This window comes from Morus notabilis, unplaced genomic scaffold (assembly GCF_000414095.1).
Source record: "Morus notabilis unplaced genomic scaffold, ASM41409v2 Scaffold79, whole genome shotgun sequence".
Taxonomy (NCBI): Eukaryota; Viridiplantae; Streptophyta; class Magnoliopsida; order Rosales; family Moraceae; genus Morus; species Morus notabilis.
Window position 1 is genome coordinate 533,485 of NW_010366287.1, and position 19,792 is coordinate 553,276.

Here is a 19,792-nt window from a genome sequence, read left to right on the forward strand (position 1 = left end):
ATTTCGTCACATTTTTTTTCTCCTCTTTAAATGGTAACCTTTTGATGTTGTCTTAAGAAGAAAGTGAAAAGGCTTCAAAGGTGTAAATTGGCAAAACAAAAAATGGGTTTTTCTTTTGATGATGATTCAAGAAAAGGGTTTTTGTTAGGTTGCTTCAATTTGCACTAATTGGGTAAGTGGGTGTGTTTAAAAAAATTGAGAAAAAAAAAAAAAAAATTTGTGCCCCCCTTTCTTTTCTTTTGGTATTAGAGCTTTTTTTGCACATTCCTTAGCTTGTACAGACATTCTGGTCACTTCATAGTAAAAGAGGATAAAATAGAACAAAGGGAAATGAATAATTTTCAAAAGAATTCAACTCTGAACTCAAGAAGTAGCCTAATTTTGCAGCTTGAAAACAAAAGATCTCATGGGAATAGTGGAATCAGTATTGTATTATTGGTACTCCACTCCCACAACAAACATACCACTGTGCAATGGAAAATGACTAGTAGTTTTGATGCTCCCAAAATCATAGCAACGATTGAGATGTAAACAAACAATGATCATATCAATTCTTTTTATTATCTTTTTTTTTTTGTAGGTTTAATTTTATATAAACTGTTCCTTTGAAAAGCAATAAAAGTAACAAAACAAACAATCACAAAACAGAAAAAAAGAATGGAAAAAAAAAAAAAAAACTCTCTTTCATCTACACAAGCAATGGACCATTTCTAAATCAGAGGAAAATGGCCCTGCTCTATAGGCCTTCCCTCGTTTTCAAAATGAAAAAGTAGCTCAAAATCAGATACTCAAACCATAAACCAACATAAGTACGTGATCCAGATACAACAAACAAACTCTCACAATCTTCCCATTTCCGGTGATCCGAAACCTTTGAAAAACACAAAAATATATATAATAAAAGCACCAAAAAAGTTCCATTCAACAAATGGAAATGGTAAACGCAAATAGCATTATAGTCCACAACAGAAACCACAATAATAGCAAATCCAAAGTAATAACTACTAATAATCAAACAAAAGTTTGAGCTCCACAAGCCCAACTTAGATAACGAGAAACAGAACAAAACTAAAACCCAAACTAAAAGTGGTAAAAGAACAAACAAACCAAAGGAATCGCAAAAACCTGAAGTATGCACTCAGATTTTCTTCTCCCCTCGGCATTGAAATCTGCCATTGAACTAAGAAATGACCGAAATCTTCTATCTCTTTCTCTCTTTCTGGAGTCTTTTAGTGAAGTTGAACTAGTCCTGCACTGAAAATTTGGTTGAAACACGTAGACCAAAGCTTTTGTTTCCGAAAATGAGCATAATTCAGAACTGAAAGTTGAACACAACCTTTAAGAAAATTCCGGTGTCTCTTTTGGAGATGGGTCAATGGCGAGAATCGGAGGAAGCAGAGGACGGCTTGTCGGAGATGCCGTCGTGCTCCTCCTCGCCCTGGATCCGCGCCGGAATGTTGTGGTGGAATCCGGAGGAAAATCCTCCTCCAACACTAGGGATGAATCCCATGCCGGACAGAGAATGCGGAATCTGGTGATCGGCAATCGACGACATCACCATCAGCGGCGATGACGAAGAAGACGACGAAGTGTGATCGATCCATGCGCGAACCGAGGGCGTGTTACTGGACTGAAGGGGTCCCCTCTGAAAAGAAAAGAACTGATTGTTGTTGTGGTGGTGGTGATTGTTATTGTTTTCTCCGCCGCGGCTAAACAACGGCGGCGAATTAAACACAAACCCACCATCACCACCACCGCCACCACCACCACCTCCACCGCCGCCGTTGTTTCCGCCATTGTTGTTGAACATGATTCTCTGGAATCGGCTGGTCTCGGCCGGGTTCTGATGGTGGTGGTGGTCGGACCATCCGAACCCGGAGAAAAAGCCTTGTTCATTGTGGTGGGCTTGTTGAGCTTGAGCTTGTTGTTGGTGGTGGTTAAGAAGAATTGGGTCCTGAAAGGACTGAAGCGAGAGCTGCAGATCTTGGTTCTGGCCAGTGCTCGTCCTCGACAGCAAATCCGGCGCGTAAAACTGAATCGACGACGACGACGAAACCCGAGGATGATGAGAGTGATGATCCTGATTATGATTATGATGCTGCTGTTCCTCCGAAGCAATCGGAAAGAACGACTTGATTGTATCGGCTATGGCGTCGGAATCCAAAGATGGAGGCAAAAACCCAGAACTAGTATTACCATTATTGTTGTTGTTGCTATTGTCGTTCTGCTGGTGTTGCTTCTCCATCATCTGATTCTGCAGATTCAGCCCACCGTCCCCCGCGAGACTAGCGGAGACGGTTGTAGCGGCAGCGGCTGATTGTGCGGCGGCGGCGGCGGCGGCTGCGGAGGAAATGGGGTTCCAGGTGGGGAGCTCGTCGAGCTCGTCGATAGCGGCCTTGGCCTTTTTGATGAGCCAGTCGACGGCTTTGCTGGGCCGGTCGTAACCCAGTCGGTCTTGGACGTCGTAGAACTGGATGGCGGTGTGGGCCGCAAGGCGGACGCGTCTGTCCCTCGGCCCCTTTGCCGTGCAGACCTTGCTGTGGCGGTCCTTCCTCCCGGTCGACCGCACAATGTGGCCGCCTTGTACTTCCACTATCTCCCCGCCCCCGATTACAACATTGTTGTTGCTGCTGCCGCTGTGGTGGTTGCCGGTAATACTCCGTATCCCCAGTCTGGACGAGGATGCTGCTGCTGTGGTTATGGTGGTAGTGTCCCCCATTTTCCTCGCATGTTCGGTTCGCTGCTGCTTCTTTGGAGCTTCTCGGATTTGTTGATCTTGTTCTTGTAATTGTTGTTGGAAATGGGTTTCCAAGCCAACACAAAAAGAAAGCTGTTGTTGTTGTTGGGTTTGATGAAAGGTTTGATGACAAGAGAGGTGGTGAAAAGCAAGTGCTTGGTGTTGTTCTACATGAGGAGTTGAAATTGGAAATGGGTTTTGGGTTTGGGGTTGGTGGGGATTGTATTGATGATAAAATTGATGATGATGAGGAGGAGGAGGATTCTTTTGAGGATCCAGACTCAGAAGACTCTTCTGATATTGTTGTTGTTCTTCTTCTTCCTCCAGTTCTAGCTTTTAATGGAGCACACTTTCTACTAGTGGGTTGTTGTTGTTGTTTTTGCTTGTTTTGAAGATGGTGATGATGATGATGATTTTTCACTCTCTCTAATCTCTTCCTCTTTTTGCTGCCACGTCTCTGAAACTTGTTGATGTTGCTTCTTCTTGTTGTTCTTCTGCCTCTCCCACCAAAAGGCCCTGCCATTCAATTTCCCCACTTCCATTACCATTCATTCATCAAAACTCCAAAAACTTTCCTAACAAAGTCCCAAAGGCTCAAGTGAACCACCACTAGCCTAACCCATATCTCTCTCTCTCTCTCTCTCTCTCTCTCTCTCTCTCTCTCTCTTCTCTATGTTTTCTCACGCCTCCTTTTGATGATGCCTCTCTCTCTCTCTCTCTCTCTCTCTAGGTGATATATATTGCTCACTTCATAATTGTAACAAGCAGAGGAAGACTGAACTGATTTAAAATCACTAATGCCCACTTGACCAAAGCAAAAGCAGAAAAACCCACAATTTTGAAGAGGGGTTTTCTTGGGAACTTTTCCTGCAAAGTTCTTTTCTTTTGGTTTTGGTCACTGCTATATATATATTCCCAATTTCCCACCAAGAAAGAGATTATTATTATTATTATTTTTTATTTTTTATTTTTTTGTGTTTGTGAAGGTGGCAGAAGAGTAAATTATATGGGGGTTTATAGGGAAGAGAAATACTTTCTCGGCCTATAAGAGGCCTTGATGATGCCAGTGGTAAGGATGGCAGTGTTTGGTCAGAAAGGGGATTAAAGATCTCTGTGACCTCATCACTGCATCTCCTGCTTCCTTCTTGTACTATCTTTTTACACACTACACACTCCACAATATTAAAGAAAAACTAAAAAAATGTGAGATTTTTTTGATAAACATTGAAAAAATAAATTACTTCACAAATTTAAATTAAAATATATTATTTTAAAAAAATTTAACTATAATAAAAAAATTAAATATAAAAAAAAAATAAATGAAATTTAATTTATATTTTTAACCGTTAATTATTTAACAGTTAAAAATTAACTATACTAACATAAAATCCAAAAACCTAAAAACTCTTTTTCTTTCTTTTGTTTTACTCAATTGACTAATTTTACTATTTTATCTTCTTCTCCCTTTTTTCAAGAAAAAAAAAAAGAGGTCCTACCCTCTTTCCGTTTTCACCCTTCCTTCTCATCTCGCTTTCATTCGGTTTTGTTTCATGTTTTAACTTTGTACTTTTTTTGTAGTTAGATTAGAAGTTGGAAGTTTAGAACCGTTGGTTCAATAATAGAGTTCAACCCTCAAGGGATTTTTTTTTTTCTCTCCTTTATAAATAATTTCTTTTAATTATAAAAAATATATAATAATAATAATTTCTTTTAGTTCCTTTACATGCATGGCCATCTCTTTTGAAAGCGACCCCCTCACAACTTTTATCTTCTCTCTCTTCGTCTTGCTTAAAAAGAAACAGCATCATCTTACCCTCAATTTCCTTCTTTCAAACCATCTTTTTCTGACTTGTTCGATTACTGAACATGGCATCTCAAGGCCCGTCTTTCCTTTTTTTTTTTTTTTTTTTTTTTTTTTTTTTTTTTTTTTTTTTTTTTCCTTTTTTTTTTTTCCTTTAAAGCAAAATAAAAAAAATAAAAAACCCCTTTTTTTTTTTTTTTTTTTTTTTTTTTTTTTTTTTTTTTCTATGTTTTCTATTTTTTTTTCCCTTTTTCTTCTTGCCTATAACGCAAATTACAAGAAGTCAAGAACTTCTCTTCCAAGATAGGAACTATTATTTTTTAGTATTTGTTGGATTAATATTTTAGTTATTAGATTAATTTTTTAACAGTCTGATCAACAAATCTACGGTAAAAATTTACAGTAGGTGACACATAACTACTTTCAATTATGAATCATATTGTATGTCTAATGATTAAAACTGCAGTTTCTACTAGTAATTAAAAAGACAGTTCTTACTAGAGGTGAAAGTTTTGGCCACCAAGACCGGCCAGAGCCCTGCGGTTTGAAAGAGATATTCATGTTGAGCCGACACGGCTCTAAAGCCATTCCCAAAAGTCAGAACAGACTAGGGTCAGGCCAGGACAGAACCAGGCCGACCTTGCTTTTACAAGCAAAATCTTTTAAAAATATATAATAAGAGCACTTTGGGTAGGGTCAAAAATAGTTTTGGGTCTAGCCCGGCCTGAGAGTTTTAGGTCGGGTCAGGACTGGGCCAATAATGAGGGGCTCTGGGTTGACCCATTTAGCTCTATCTAAACATACAACACTAGTTCCTATGTTAGAAATTCCTTGCAAATTAAAGAAAATGAGATTTCTCTTCTAGGTACTGATAAAATAAATTATCGAAAAAGTTATATTTTTAGTCATCAGATCTACATTAGAAACAATTTGTTTCACATAATTTTTAATTTGATATTATTTTGACAAGAATTAACAATCAAAACTATCATTATCAGTAGATGATAAGTGTTAAATTTACATATTTTCCAATTGTCTTTCCCATGTTTCTTGCTAGGTTCCTTGAGTATTTTGTGTCATTATTTGTTTTGTGTTTTGTAGGTATTTTGGAGGTTAAAGAAGGTCGTGGAGCTGAAAAGGAGGAGTTTGGATGAATTCCAGGCATCACAGCCTTGAAAAGGACGAGTTTTTAGACTTTTAAATATTAAATTTTACTCTATTAATTCCAAAGAAAAAATAACTTTATTAGAAGCTTAATTCATTTAGCATAAAAATAAGAAAATAGATAAATAAAGGTAAAAAATTATTACATCAAAATTTTAGTTTAAAATTTTTGTTTAATCACGTCCCTACTGAACAAAATTTCTGACTCTGCCACTATTTGGAGCCCGTGGCTCCGATGCGATAATTCTCAATTTTTAGGTCTAAATAAACTCCCAACTTTCCTAATTTGTATTCGTCCTAATTTCATTGTCTTGCAGTGGAGAATAATCCTTTAATTGGTGTTTTATTACTCAATAACCATCATGTTCTAGCAATTTGATACCAAAAACCAAATATTCTATTTCTAAGCCTTCAAGACCATGAATATTGCCCATTACATTCTTCTAGTTTCTTTCCGATCTCGTCAAGGTAATTAATCAAATATTTGCCCATGAGAACCATGAATATTGTCCATTACCTTAACAAGTTAGTTTTCATTAAAAGAAAAAAAAAAAAACTTATTTTTAGGGAACAACAGGACATTTATTCAATGCTCCATTTTGTGGTCATTTTAAAAATTTTGTGTAATAAAGTTACAAAACTACTTATAAACTAGTTATAAATTTATATAATAATGATCCAATACGGCGTGGCACCTACTATTTTGTCATCAACCATAAGAAAAATTCCCAACAATAAAGAAAGTAAATCATGTTCAATTAATGTGTTCTCTAAAGTGGATTGAAAATTAAGGTTTTTTTTTTTTTTTTTTTTTTTTTTTTTTTTTTTTTAAATAAAAAAGTTGAATGAAAATCGAAATGAGAATGGCACCCACTTTCATTGAAGAACATACCAAAACCATAAATTGGAATGAAATTGAATTTGTGGCCACTAAATTATGGCCCGAGTGTCATTGTGACCCTTCTGCTTACGAAAGCCTTAATTATGTCTGTATACCAATTAGCCCTTTCATTAAGAATTCATTAAAAAAGAATTATTGAATGCTTATTTTGGCATTAACTATTTAAAAAAACTTTATTAGTAGTACTCAGTGGAATGGGTGGCTTTTGGCACCATTCTACCCCACCCTCCGATTTAGCACTTTAAAATGGCATTCATCTTAAAACTCTTCTAAAATCCTAAAAGGAAATGTCAAGATGAGAGGATAATATAGGCCAAAAGAAGAAGGAAGACACATAATGACAAAAGGACTGGTTTTAAGTCGTACAGATGTTGCAACTTATGGTCTTTTTACTGCAAGTGTTATGATCTAACTCTTTTGGTAACATTAAGGACGCAGTTTTATTTTCTTGATCGTTTACTTAAAAGAACATTAAGGACTAAATATATTAATGTTTGAAAAGGATATTTCTCTTGCTCCAAATATGAGCTATCTCATTTATTCTACATTATGATTATTATTATCGCAGAGTAAAATCTCAAACCTTACATCATGCTAGATGAGCGCAACGTGACACAACTGAAGGCATTAAATGAGTATGATAGCTCAACTTTAAGTATCCTGTAAAATGAAATTCTGTACAGGCCGACCGCAAATTGAGAATAACACTCCCATAAGAGGTTTACCGTATTGAGGAGTCGAGATAAGTAGGAGGTCAACCACTCTAGGCAGAGGTAAGCGAAGATGGCTCGAAGAGCGCCTAAGGAGTCGAACACATGCAGCTCGAGAAAAAGACTGAGTATGTTGGATATCTTTCGTGACCTGCAAGCAAGCAAAGTTGGTAGGGGAGTAGGTGAAAAACTATTGTTGACTGGCAGAAATCCCACCCACCGGGGATTTTATCCAAAAATATGGAGATAATGTGATAGGATGTAATGATGGAAATGACATAGGTTGAGGGGAGATAGAACAAATATATACATGTAAAAATGGCAACCCAGGGACTCTCTCTCTCTAATTTTTTTATCTTCCAGAACATAGTGAATCATTCTCACAATAGATATGTAGCTCTTGAACAAAAAGGTGAACCACTATAAATCTTGGTGTTTTTTTTAATTACTTTTTTGATCTTTCCAAAACATATTATAATTGTTAAAATCACGTTAATCATCTTTAAACTCGAATTAATTCTATTGACGAATTTTCACCGTCAATTATTATTATTATTATTAGTGTTATAGTTTGGTTAATATTTGGCTTAATGATGCAAAAAAAGTAAGGCTAAAAGGTATGTTTTTAGTAGCTAATACAAACAAACACGTGACGTCTATTTTTAATGTTCTCTTCACGAAAGGGTCACACTGCACTCGCACTAAAGAGTGATGTTCTATGGTTCCTTCATGACACCTGAGCCGGTTCATAAATCTATCGTAACTTTTATAACTTTAACGTTTAAAATTTATAAATATATTGTTTAAATGTGTAAATTATCATTTTTATGACATGTTACCGGAGATTCTTCTTCTTGCATCATAAAAGTTTCCTTGGTATTGAAGAATTTCAAAGCAGAAAGGATACACCAAGCATTGAGGCTAATGTTTGGGAAGTTGAAAATATATTTAATCCTAATTTATTTACTAAAAAGATCCGGAATTGCTTTTGTATGATTCCTTTAGGATCATTTTCAAAAATATTTATTGATCAAAAAGAGAAGTACTCTTAGGAATGAGATTCCGTCTAACTCAGAGATCTCATTCTCTATATATTGTGGGTCCTACACATCTTTTATTCTCCACAATCGATCCCCAGTAAACAACAGAATCGTTTTATAATTAATTTTTTATCCGTTTAGTTGGTTGATTTAAATTAAGATATGATTTAATGTGAGAGTTTTTTATTGTAATAAAAAAATTAAACGTGATTATTTTTTAAAATTTTTTGTAATTAAACTCGAATAAGTGAAATGAACGAGACCGTAATAAAAATGCTTCACATTTAACATATGATCACTATTTGTTAGTAAAAATGCCATAACTTAACAAGAAAAGGAAAAAAAAAAAAAAAAGACATGATAAAAGTTACATAAAAGCTTGATGCCTTTTCAAATTTTAAATGGAAGGCAGAATTAGTCCCAATTAGTTTTTCTTGTGCAGTGCTTAATTACAATTTTCTTTATGACATGTACCAATATTTAAAACATTTAGGTCGCCCATCTTTTTCAAAGGTACAAAAAAAGAGTCATCTATACATATTTATGTATATGATTCCATATTCCATATAAAAAGGTGATTTATGTCTTAGACATTATGTTGACGTTTCTACTAATATAATTTTGCTGGTCCTAATTTAAGTAGTTATTTTCAACAGAAATCTTCATACATGTCTGAATTGGAACAGGGTTTCTATAAATGATAAATCCTTTGATTGGTTGAAATCATGAATCGAATTTGATCAACATCATGAGAAGCCACGCGAAAGAAGAATAGTGTAAAGGTTGCGTTAATTATGTAATAAAAGCTACCTTCTATATGACCTGTACGACTTCAATGGAAGTTTCTGAAAATTATGGGCAGTCGTAATTGAGAAACAATTGTCATAATTTAACTGGACGTTTAGTTGATAGATTCAAAATTATAATTTAAAATTATTTTTAAATTATTTATATTTTTTATAAAAAAAATAGTATAATAAATTACGAATTATGATTCGAACTATGATACGAATTCTTTAACTGTATATTGTTACACTTTTCCAAAGTTGGTATTCTATAGAATGAATATTTCGTTCCGTAAAAAAAAAAATATTTCCTTATATTCTTTACTATTTTATATTACACGTAAATGCGGTCCTTCTGGAAAATCCCCATCACTATATATATATATATATATATATATGAATTTACTAAAAATGACTATCTCACAAAATAAAATTGACTAAATGGATATTTTTCATTTTTACAGCGATTCACTCTGTTGTTCTTTGTAAGAAACGACTGTTTCAAGTCATTTTGTAAATAAAAATTTTTAAAAGTAAATTTTATTAATAAAACTTTTCTATTTAACTCAGGCACACAAATATATGGTTGCAAAGAAAGTATAACCTAATAGTAGTTGCACACCTAACGACTAACGACTAACTCCACATGAACCCCTCCACCTTAAGATAGAGTCTTTAATGTTTATGTTTCATTGGTGATTATCTATTAAATATAAAAATTTAATAACGTGGTGTAATAAGAATTCAATCTCATTAAATCCTAACATAATTATTTTCTAAGTTATTAACGTGACAAAGTTTTCATAATGTCCTTTCCATCATTGTTCATAAGTTAATTAACCAAACCTAATGCATACCTATAATAAAGTTGAATGAAAGAACGAAGAAACTGGTACAAAAATATGAAGACTAACATTAATATCAGCATGCATTTTAGTTTATCATAATAACAACTTCGAATAGTAGTAGTCAAATTAATTTGACGCTCACAGGATGTTAGAATTCACGTCAATTTCCAACAAAGAATTCAACGATGATTAAATTCTATTGAATACGCTATTGAAAATCTTGTCTTATTCATATATGGGAGTAGTTTTTATCACACAAACACACAATCTTAGTACAGGTTTTATAATAAACAGGTGATGCACTGTTATGTAGATAAATTCATTTTCATGTAGTGAACTTTCTTGTTATTGGGTAAAGAAAAGGTATTCTTTACGGTGGAGATTTTGCTCCATCAGTTGGATAAGGAATTTTTTATTGTTAGACTAATTTTTTAACGGACAGATCTGAACAGTTTTATTCAGCGCACAGTTATTTTTTTAATGCGGATATGTACAAATTTATTCGTTAAAAAACTAATTCAACAAAATTGTTTGCTTCACTATAATTTTTTTTTTTTAAAAAAGCCCCGTTCACTTCGCCGATTTGAGTTTAGAATTTGAGTTTTGTTACAGTAAAAAGTTCTTAGAAACAGTCACATCTAACTTTTTTGCTATAGTAAAAAACTCTCATATAAAATCACATCTCAACTTGAATTACAAACTCGAATCAACAAAATGAACGGACTAGTCGAAATAAATTGAAGTAAAGTGAGATGCTAGCAAATAAACTCTAAAATCTTTGATCTTTGATCTGATCTACGGCCCTAATCTCAACATTTTTTCGTTAGAATAATTTATGCTTGAGGCAAAATTTACACCGGCAATGTCGGCCACCATCCTGGGTGGGTTTTTGCGATATGAACATCGTTCTTTTTGTATATCTCCCTTTAGTGTATTGTAACGCCCTTAAGAATTAAGTATGTTTAATTATGTTAATTATAATTTATTAGTGTGCCTAATTTAATTTTCTTAATTAATCACGAAATTTTAAGTTACTTTTAGTATTTATAATTCCATCCCGAAAATGTGTGAGAATACATACATCCACCCTTTTCTTTTAACTACATTTTAATATTACTTTTTTCTTCTCTTTTCTTTCCTTTCCTTATTTTCCTCTCACTCTCTCTCTCTCTCGTTTCTTCTCTCTTTCCCGTAGCTCTCTCTCTCCCCCTCTCATTCCCTCAGCTCACTCTCTCTCAGAGCTCTCTCTGTCTCTCTATCTGTCTATCTCTCTCTCCCTCGTTGCTCACTCTTCCTCTCTATCTCTCAAAGCTTTCACTCTCTCTTATTGGCCATTTTGGAACAGGATTCGAACAAAAAATGAGGATTCCCAAGAAGTTTTCAACACCAAAGCCTAGATCAAGGTAAAACTCTTTGAAACTCACTTTAAACTTTCAGATCTAGCATTGTGGAACTCGTTTTTAGTCGAGTTTGGTGATTTTTTGTTTAGATTTACTTTTGAATGAATTTTGAATGGGTTTTGATGAAATTTAGGGATTTTTGATTCTTTGAGCCCCATTTGTTGATTTAAACTTGGTTTTGTTAATTTTACTTGAAAATATCTCGAAATCGAACCTAAAATTTGTAGGATTTGGTTTTGTTCTTTGCGGTTCGGCCATTTTTGGCCATGGCCTGCTTCCCACTGGTCGACCGGTCATCACTCCACCAACCGGCCGGTGGAGTTACACTTCTCTGTCACCGGTCGACCAGTGCGCACTAAATTCGACCCAAAACAGTTCAAAAACCCTCTTTGGACTATGAAACTCAATGTAGAACCAACCTAACTTTATTTGGGAACTTAAAGTAAATAGATTAGCCACATTAATCCTTGTTTCCATCCCATTTTCTTGATTGAATTCCAATTCTCAGAGAAACATGATTTGAATTAAGAATTATTTATGAATTCTGTTTTTGAGTTAAGGCACACTAGCATGATACAATTGTATATAATTAAATTAGGTTGTTTAGAGGGAAGGATAAACTCTAAATTGTTGGTTTTGGTGACGAGGCTAGTGGCACAATGGGGCTTGGAGCTTCAAAGACAAGTGGAGCTAAGGCTACAAGAAGTTAGCCACATATTTGATATCCGAGAGGGAGGATATCCTTATCCATATCCTCGTTATCCCGTTTTAAAGTGTTTTGGCTATGTAAATGTTTTTAAAGGACAAAACATGTTTGATAAAGAAAAGTGTTTAAAGAAAATATCTTGATTATTGCTATTGATCTCATAATGAACTGATTTCAAGTTTTAAATGAACATTTTCTTGAGATAAGATATATTGCGAACTGGTAAGCCTACGGTTGGCCTAGACAGGATATAGAGATCATATCCTTGGGGGCAGAACCTGAAACCCGGACGGGCCTTTACGGTGGTGATAAGGCATTGCTTTGGTCGTTAGTAATTTATCATTAAATTACTTGTTGGTTGCCTAAAATATGGAATTTAAGTTTATTTACCTTTCAGTAAAAATGTTGTTTGGTTCCGAATGATTCTTTCGGGTCTGTATTTTCATTTATTCATTTATTTATTCACTTTTATAAAACTTTATCCTACTGGGCATTTCGTTCATTTTTCCTATGTTTTAAATGTATTTAACTCCACCTAGGCGACGTTAGAAGTAGCGCGGAATAGGTGAGGAACTCGGTTCTGGAAGAAAGGAAGTAGTGAAGTATTTTCCTTCATTATTAGATTTATTTAAGACATGTATTAACTAAGGATTGTAAACCTTAAATTCTACTAGACTGTGGTTGATGTTAGTTATTTATTTTTCTGTATTTATTTTATGTATGCACGAGTGTAAACCCTGTAGATGCCGGATGCTGACTTTTAATCTTGATCTTAACAGTAACTGTGTTTTGTAAAGTTCGCCTCACTTTTTCTTAAAACTCGATTTCCTTTAAATAATGAGGTTTGTTTAGAAATACCTGAATATTTAGGATTTAAAATCAAATTTTGAAATGTTAATTGTTTGACTACTTTCTTAATTAGGTTTAATTTCTAAACAAGCCTTCACGTCACTAACTTCTGTTTAAGGGCGTGACATGTACATGTTGAAATTTTGAATGATTTGAATCTTTTTCAATTTAAACGGTAAAATCTAAATAATAATGTTTATATGGAGATCAAACTGACGTTTGGATACAAGATATTGTAAAAGATTGGAAAGAAAAATATGAATATGTGTAGTTTGAAAATAAGAATTTGAATTGTGAAAAAAAAAACACAAAAATAGCATAGGTGAAACTCGTAAACCCACAAACTAAACACTATTATCTCATTGTAATTTATGAGCATGTGCCAAATAAATAAATTAAAAAAAAAAAAAGAAATCCTCCATTTTGTTCAGAAGTAAAATTTTATCTTTTTTAATTTACCTTGGTATTCTTATTAGATTTATTACAACTTAAACAGAAAAATGTAAAAAAAAGAGGAAAAGAAAATCCACCTTCTCCCAATTCTTTCTACGAACTTTCTCTTGCATTGCACGCGAGCTATGACTTTTCGTTAGATTCCCAAATTGACATATGTAGTTTCCGATTATTTTTGTCGGTTTCGATCATTTTCAGAGAATCTCATCAATAAACATTTGAGATTTGCAAGCAATATGAATTATATTTAAAAAATTCCACAGAATTCTCCTTCGTATTGAAATATACACTTCCATATCAACGCGCCTTTTGCTTTGAAAAATGGGTCGGTTTGAAATTGATGTACAAATATCACGCTAATTGATAGGAATCCATCACATCTGTAAGATGAAGAAATGTTGCTACGAAACACAACTCATTTCTATTATTTTTTCTTCTTCTTTCTTTTATATATATATATATATATATAGTACGTCTGATGTATCAGTATGTTAAATTTTTTTAACTGTTAAATTTATATTTTTTTTTTATTTTATGTGATTTTATATAGATCTGGTGGATATAAAACTTAACCTACTAATATATTGATATACCGGAGAAGGTCCCGTATAAATTTAGTATGGATGATTTGAACTTTATACCTTAATGGAGTCATGTATGTTAATTTATTATTAGACTATCCTTGCAACCTATCATTTCTGTAATATTCAGTTGAAGGCAACGATGAAAATAATGCATAACGTTAAAAAAGGAAGTTAAGATGTTACACCCCGGAGCAGGGGTCGGTGACGTGGAGCTCGATTAGGGGTTAAGCGCACAAAAGTAAAGGAAATTTCCATCGAGCCCCACACTCTCAATTAAAACGAATTATAAGATCTTTCCACAGGATCTCATTACCATACATGACATGTAAATAAATTTTTACAGCTACAGACATCATCCATAGTCTAGTAATCCAAGTACAAGAGTTTACAGAATTTACAATTTCTTACATTTGTTCTCACAGGAGGATGACACAATCCTCTCCAAAATCAGGTGGTAGCAACTCAGCTACTCTGCACTGCTCCTAGAGTCTCCTGGGAGGGGTTAAAATTTTTAAAACAATAAAACGTGAGCGAAAGGCCCAATAGGATATATTTTGAAATAACTTGGTAAATAAATAAACAAGTAAATAAATGAGTAAATACATGAATAAATATTGACATTCAGTTCCAACACAACATCCGGAACCTCACATCCTTTTTTTGAAAGGAATATAAACTAGAAATTACCGTATTACAGGCATCAGCAAGTAATTTATACAAATTACTTACACAACTAAGTGCATAAGCCTTCCTGGGCCGGGTTTCGGGTTCTGCCCCTGAGGATGCACTCTCCACATCCTATCTAGGCCATCAGCGGGCTTACCGGTTCGCAAGATCTCTTTCATTAAGAAATCATTCATTAAACATTATGAAATCGTTATTATAATCCCACGAACTATAACAAGTCGTGGGTCCCCGTGAACTACAACAAGTCACGGTTTTTAAGATATTTTTCTTTCGCAAACAAGTCCCTTTCTTTAAAACATTTGTAAGGCCAAAATCCTTTTGAAAATCAGGCTCACAAGGAAAATGGTAAGAAATCCTACCTCGAAATTACCAAACCTGTGGCTAGCGGCGCACTATTCTAGCTTCCGCTTCCTCAAGCCACTCAATCCAAGTCCTCAGACTGTTACAAGACAATACTTTGGGATTCCAAACTCATTCCTAAAGTAATTCAGACTCAATCATATCCTTTAATTTCCTATTAGTGTGCCACAATCAATTTCATGTTTCAAATCATAATTCTAAGGGTTTTAATTCTAAAACATAGATTAAAGATGCTAATCCATCGACTCTAGGTTCCCAAATGAAGCTAATTTGGGTCCTCTCGAAAACAGGGGTCAAAACAGTAATTTCAGGCCAAACATGGTCAAACTCCGTGTACACCGATCGACCGGTGGTAGAGCAGTGCAACACCACCGGTCGACCGGTAGCCTAATGCAGTCCGGTCGACCGGATCGGTCGACTCACAGGTCGACCTGTGAAGAATAGCAGGCAAAGAAAACTCACGGAATCAGCCCAAAAACCAGCGATTTCAATTCCAAATCGAAATATTTCAAAGGAAAACCACTAGATCTGAGTTCTAGGCCCTAAAACAAGTCTAAAGAACCCAAGATCTCTAATTTTTATCATGGTTTTACTCAAAATCCATCAAAAAAATAAGCTTTTAAATCTGAAAACTTGAGATTTCAAGAGAGGTTTTTCAGAAATCTTACCTTGAATCCTTCTCTTGACGTTAAAAACTTCTTGGAATTCTCTTTGGTTCGAAATCCGGGTAATTCACGAGAGAAAACGAGAGAGAGAATGAGAGAGTGAGAATGAGGGAGTGTAAACGAAGAGAGAGAGAGAGAGAGAGAGAGAGAGAGTGTGTGTGTGTGTGTTGCACGAAAAAGAAAGGAAGGGAAGAAAAGAAAAGAAAAAGAAAATAGACAGGTGTCAACATTTAAAAAGAACAGTCTAAAAATGCGCCCATACACACTTCTGGATTAAAATAAAATACTGAGAATATTTAAATACCTTGGAACTATTTAAATTACACATCAGAAACATTTATTAATCAAAACCCAATTAATTAAATCAGATTAGACACACTAATAATCTTAATTACCTTAATTAATCTCATTTAATTCTTCGGGGTGTTACATAAGAGGGTGTTTGGTGTGAGGATTTATACTATGGTTCGAATCACGGTTCGTGGCTCGCTATAATATTTTCTCTCATAAAAAACACACGTAAATCGAGAATACTTTTGAATTATAGTTTTGAATTCATGAACTAAACGTCCACTAATTCACACGCATGTATATACGGCCAAATAGGGGAAAGCAATCTAGTACGGTAATAGTGAACTCAATGAGAGAGAAAGATGTAAATAAATATCAAAGAATACTACTATCTAGTTTTATCTTAATGTGATTTCTGCTACCTGACCTAAAAAATTGAATTATCAGTAGATTTTTATTTTTCAATTGGTAAATTTATGTATCAAACATTTTCAATTATGCATATATGTGTATGTATATATTTTTTTTTATTTTAATGTGATTTTAATTAAATTTAACAATAAAAAAATATGTACTATCGGTTCAAGACGCTACCGTAAAAAAACCCTTATCTTAAGTGATACTAACTAATGCAATCTTTTTTTTCCTAATGTACTAACCCATACACTTATATTTCATTTCACAAATTTTCATGATTTTTATTTTTCAGGGTCTTAGAGAGATTGTAGTTTTTTTCCCTTTTAATTTTTTTAACAACACAACAAATTCAAATTGCTGAATTTCGAATTAACTTCAATAACCAAAAGATTTGATTGGGGCAGTTTTTTTTTCCTTCAAATTTTTGAACAGCATAATAAATTCAATTTGCGAATTTTGAATTCCTTTTCAATAACCAAAAGTAAGCATTTTTTTTTTTTTTGGCTGGAAAACCGAAAGTAAGATGTTTTCGTAACAGTTGTTACGACATGGAAGTGAATAGAAACCTTTGAACACATATCACATGTACAATGATCCAACTCCAGTATGAAAAGTTACCGTTTTATACTTTTTTTTAGGTCCTTGGCACGATATTGGCTTAGTTTAGTATTGTTGTAAATTTAAAAAAAAATTATTTTTAGCTGTGTTAAAAGAAAAAATAATTATTATAAAAAATAGTTGAGTGTTTGGTAACCTATAATTATAGTAGCTGTGTTGGTTTCAAAATTAGTGTAATAATATTTGATAAATTATGAGGTTGAATTGTTGTGAATAGTTAAAAATTACGACTATATTATAATTACAATATAATAGATATTTATTATTATATTTAATATAATATAAAAACTATTATTATATAATATATTATATAATTATGATATATAATATAGTAATATTATTAAAATAATAACGGAAATAATTAAAACTTATGATTATATTATATTATATTATACTATAATATAATATATATAATTATAATATAATGTATATTTATTATTATATTTAATATAATATAATAAAACTATTATTAAATAACGTATTATATAATAATGATATATAATATAATAATATTATTAAAATGGTTAATATAATTACAATATTATAAAACATATCATAATATTACATAAGAAATAATAATATTTCAGTTATAATATAATTAAAAATTATAACTATATTATATTATAATTAAAAATAATAATATTAGAGTTACTAATATAAATATGATATTATTTGTTACAATATTATTATATTATATTATATTATATTATTGTATTATTATATTATATTACTAGTCTGAATTTTAAATTTAGAAAATTGTAAATTTTAAATTTTATTAGGAGTATTATGGGTATTATGAAAGTTTAATTAATTGTACTATGTTGATTCTCGCACAATATATCTAAAATCTAAAGTTACTTTTAGGCTGCTTCTGATTTTAACTGTAGATTATTCAAAAAACACTTTTGAAGAGATTTACCAAACACTAAAATCAACTTTTGCCACAAATAAAAGCTGATTTTGAAAACGAAAAAAAATACCAAATTAAGTCATTATATCAGTACTGCATGTGTCTCAACATTAGATATGGTCATACTTATATTAAATTAAAAATATGCCAACAAACAATTTCAGATAAAAATTTGATTGCTGAAAATTAGAGACTCATCAATTGTTCATTTTTTATATTCTATTGTAGAAATCTCTCTTTTTTTTTTTTCAAAAATAGACCGCTTACATTTGTATACCCATTTTGAAAAATCGTGAGGCTTGGCGAAGCCATGTTTTTTAAAAAAAAAAAAAAAAAGAATAATAATAGAAGAGAGGAGATAACTAAGGCACATCCCAATTAAATCAGAACCTATCAATTTCAGTTTTTACTGTTATATTCACCCTTCAGTAGGTATTATTATTTTAATATTGTGATATGAGACGACTGTGGTAACAAATTGGGTAGTTAATAAGAACAATTATTGCAATAAATGGTCATTAAACTTGAAGAGCTCATAGAACTTATATAAAATGTCACATCATCAATTGTACTTAATGGTATAATTATTTCTATAATTTATTTGGTAATAACTATTAAAATTCATCCATATATATGTGGTAATTTTGCACTGTTTTTCAAATCCAATGGTCCTTGATTACCAGTAATATTGTCGAGTATCCATGCATAAAAATAAGACAAATAATAAATTATGCTAATCGATTTTTTTTTTTTAGAATTATGCTAATTGATTTTATGTTCACATAATTACCTTTGCGGATGTACATTACATAGGGTTCAAAGCACCTGTTCAATTTTATTATTTAAAATAATTTTTAACTAATTATATTATATCACATCATTTAAAAAATTTAATATATTTTTATACCCCTCATTAAATGGCAAGATGTGATTGGTTATCGTTTAGTACACAAAAATAGAACAGATGATTTGAATTTATGCATTTATAAGTTAATTTGCTTGACTTTTGTTTGCGTGGAAAGAAAATAATTATTAATCACACGTGTGTATATATATATATATTTGTGTATGTGTGTACATTAATCTGTCTTGATTAAAGATCGATGAATGTATCCATAATTTCTTAGAAATTGTTGAGATTTCTTTATCAACTATATGTTAGCTAACAAGTACAATTAGCAAATGGTTTCTTATAGTTGTCTTATCATTTGGCATATATATCCTCTCAAGGAGGACAAGAAATACGACAATTCATAGCTGTGTCTCATATGTTCATGAATATATAGTACATAATATTCCTCAAGATCAGAACTGTGTCTATTTCTCATCAATATATAATACATAATATATTTCTTTTTTAAAATATTGTCAACAAAAGGTCCTAAAAAAAATAATATTCTCAACATGTATGCTAAATAATTTATTGGTGAGGCAGTAAACTGCTCTTAATATCCCCACATCAAGGAAATATGGAAGAATGATTATAACTATGGACAAGAATATTGCAAAGTATATAGTAAGATTCAAATTGATATATATATATATATATATAAATACGATATTTTCATCATTAAAAAAAGAGAATATCGCAGTTATTAAATATGGTAAAAGTCTTTCGATCAATGTAATTATGGATGAAAATGTTGATGTTAACAGGGTTGTTGAGGTTTTGATTTACAGATAATGTCGACAGAAATGTCGACGTCGACATATATCCCAAAAAAAATAGATACCTTGAGAAAACCTTAAAATATTTTATTGAAACTACGAATGTGAAAAACAATCAATATTACTTAATTTAGACTAATTTAATTACAAAAATAATATATTTTGATCAAAATATTAGAGTTATGTCAAATAGTATAA

The 19,792-nt window shown here is 32.3% G+C and overlaps 1 protein-coding gene across 1 annotated transcript; it reads right to left on the minus strand.

Moving 5' to 3' along the window:
* Positions 1 to 893: 893 nt before the first annotated feature.
* On the minus strand, positions 894 to 3,634 carry LOC21401665 (transcription factor TCP4). Its single transcript, XM_010109976.2, has 2 exons — positions 1,337 to 3,634; positions 894 to 1,249 (listed from the first exon to the last, which is right to left on the minus strand). Exon 1 carries the CDS (start codon positions 2,717 to 2,719, stop codon positions 1,373 to 1,375), a length of 1,347 nt encoding a protein of 448 aa, XP_010108278.1. The 5' UTR covers positions 2,720 to 3,634; the 3' UTR covers positions 894 to 1,249; positions 1,337 to 1,372.
* Between the last annotated feature and the right edge of the window lie 16,158 nt (positions 3,635 to 19,792).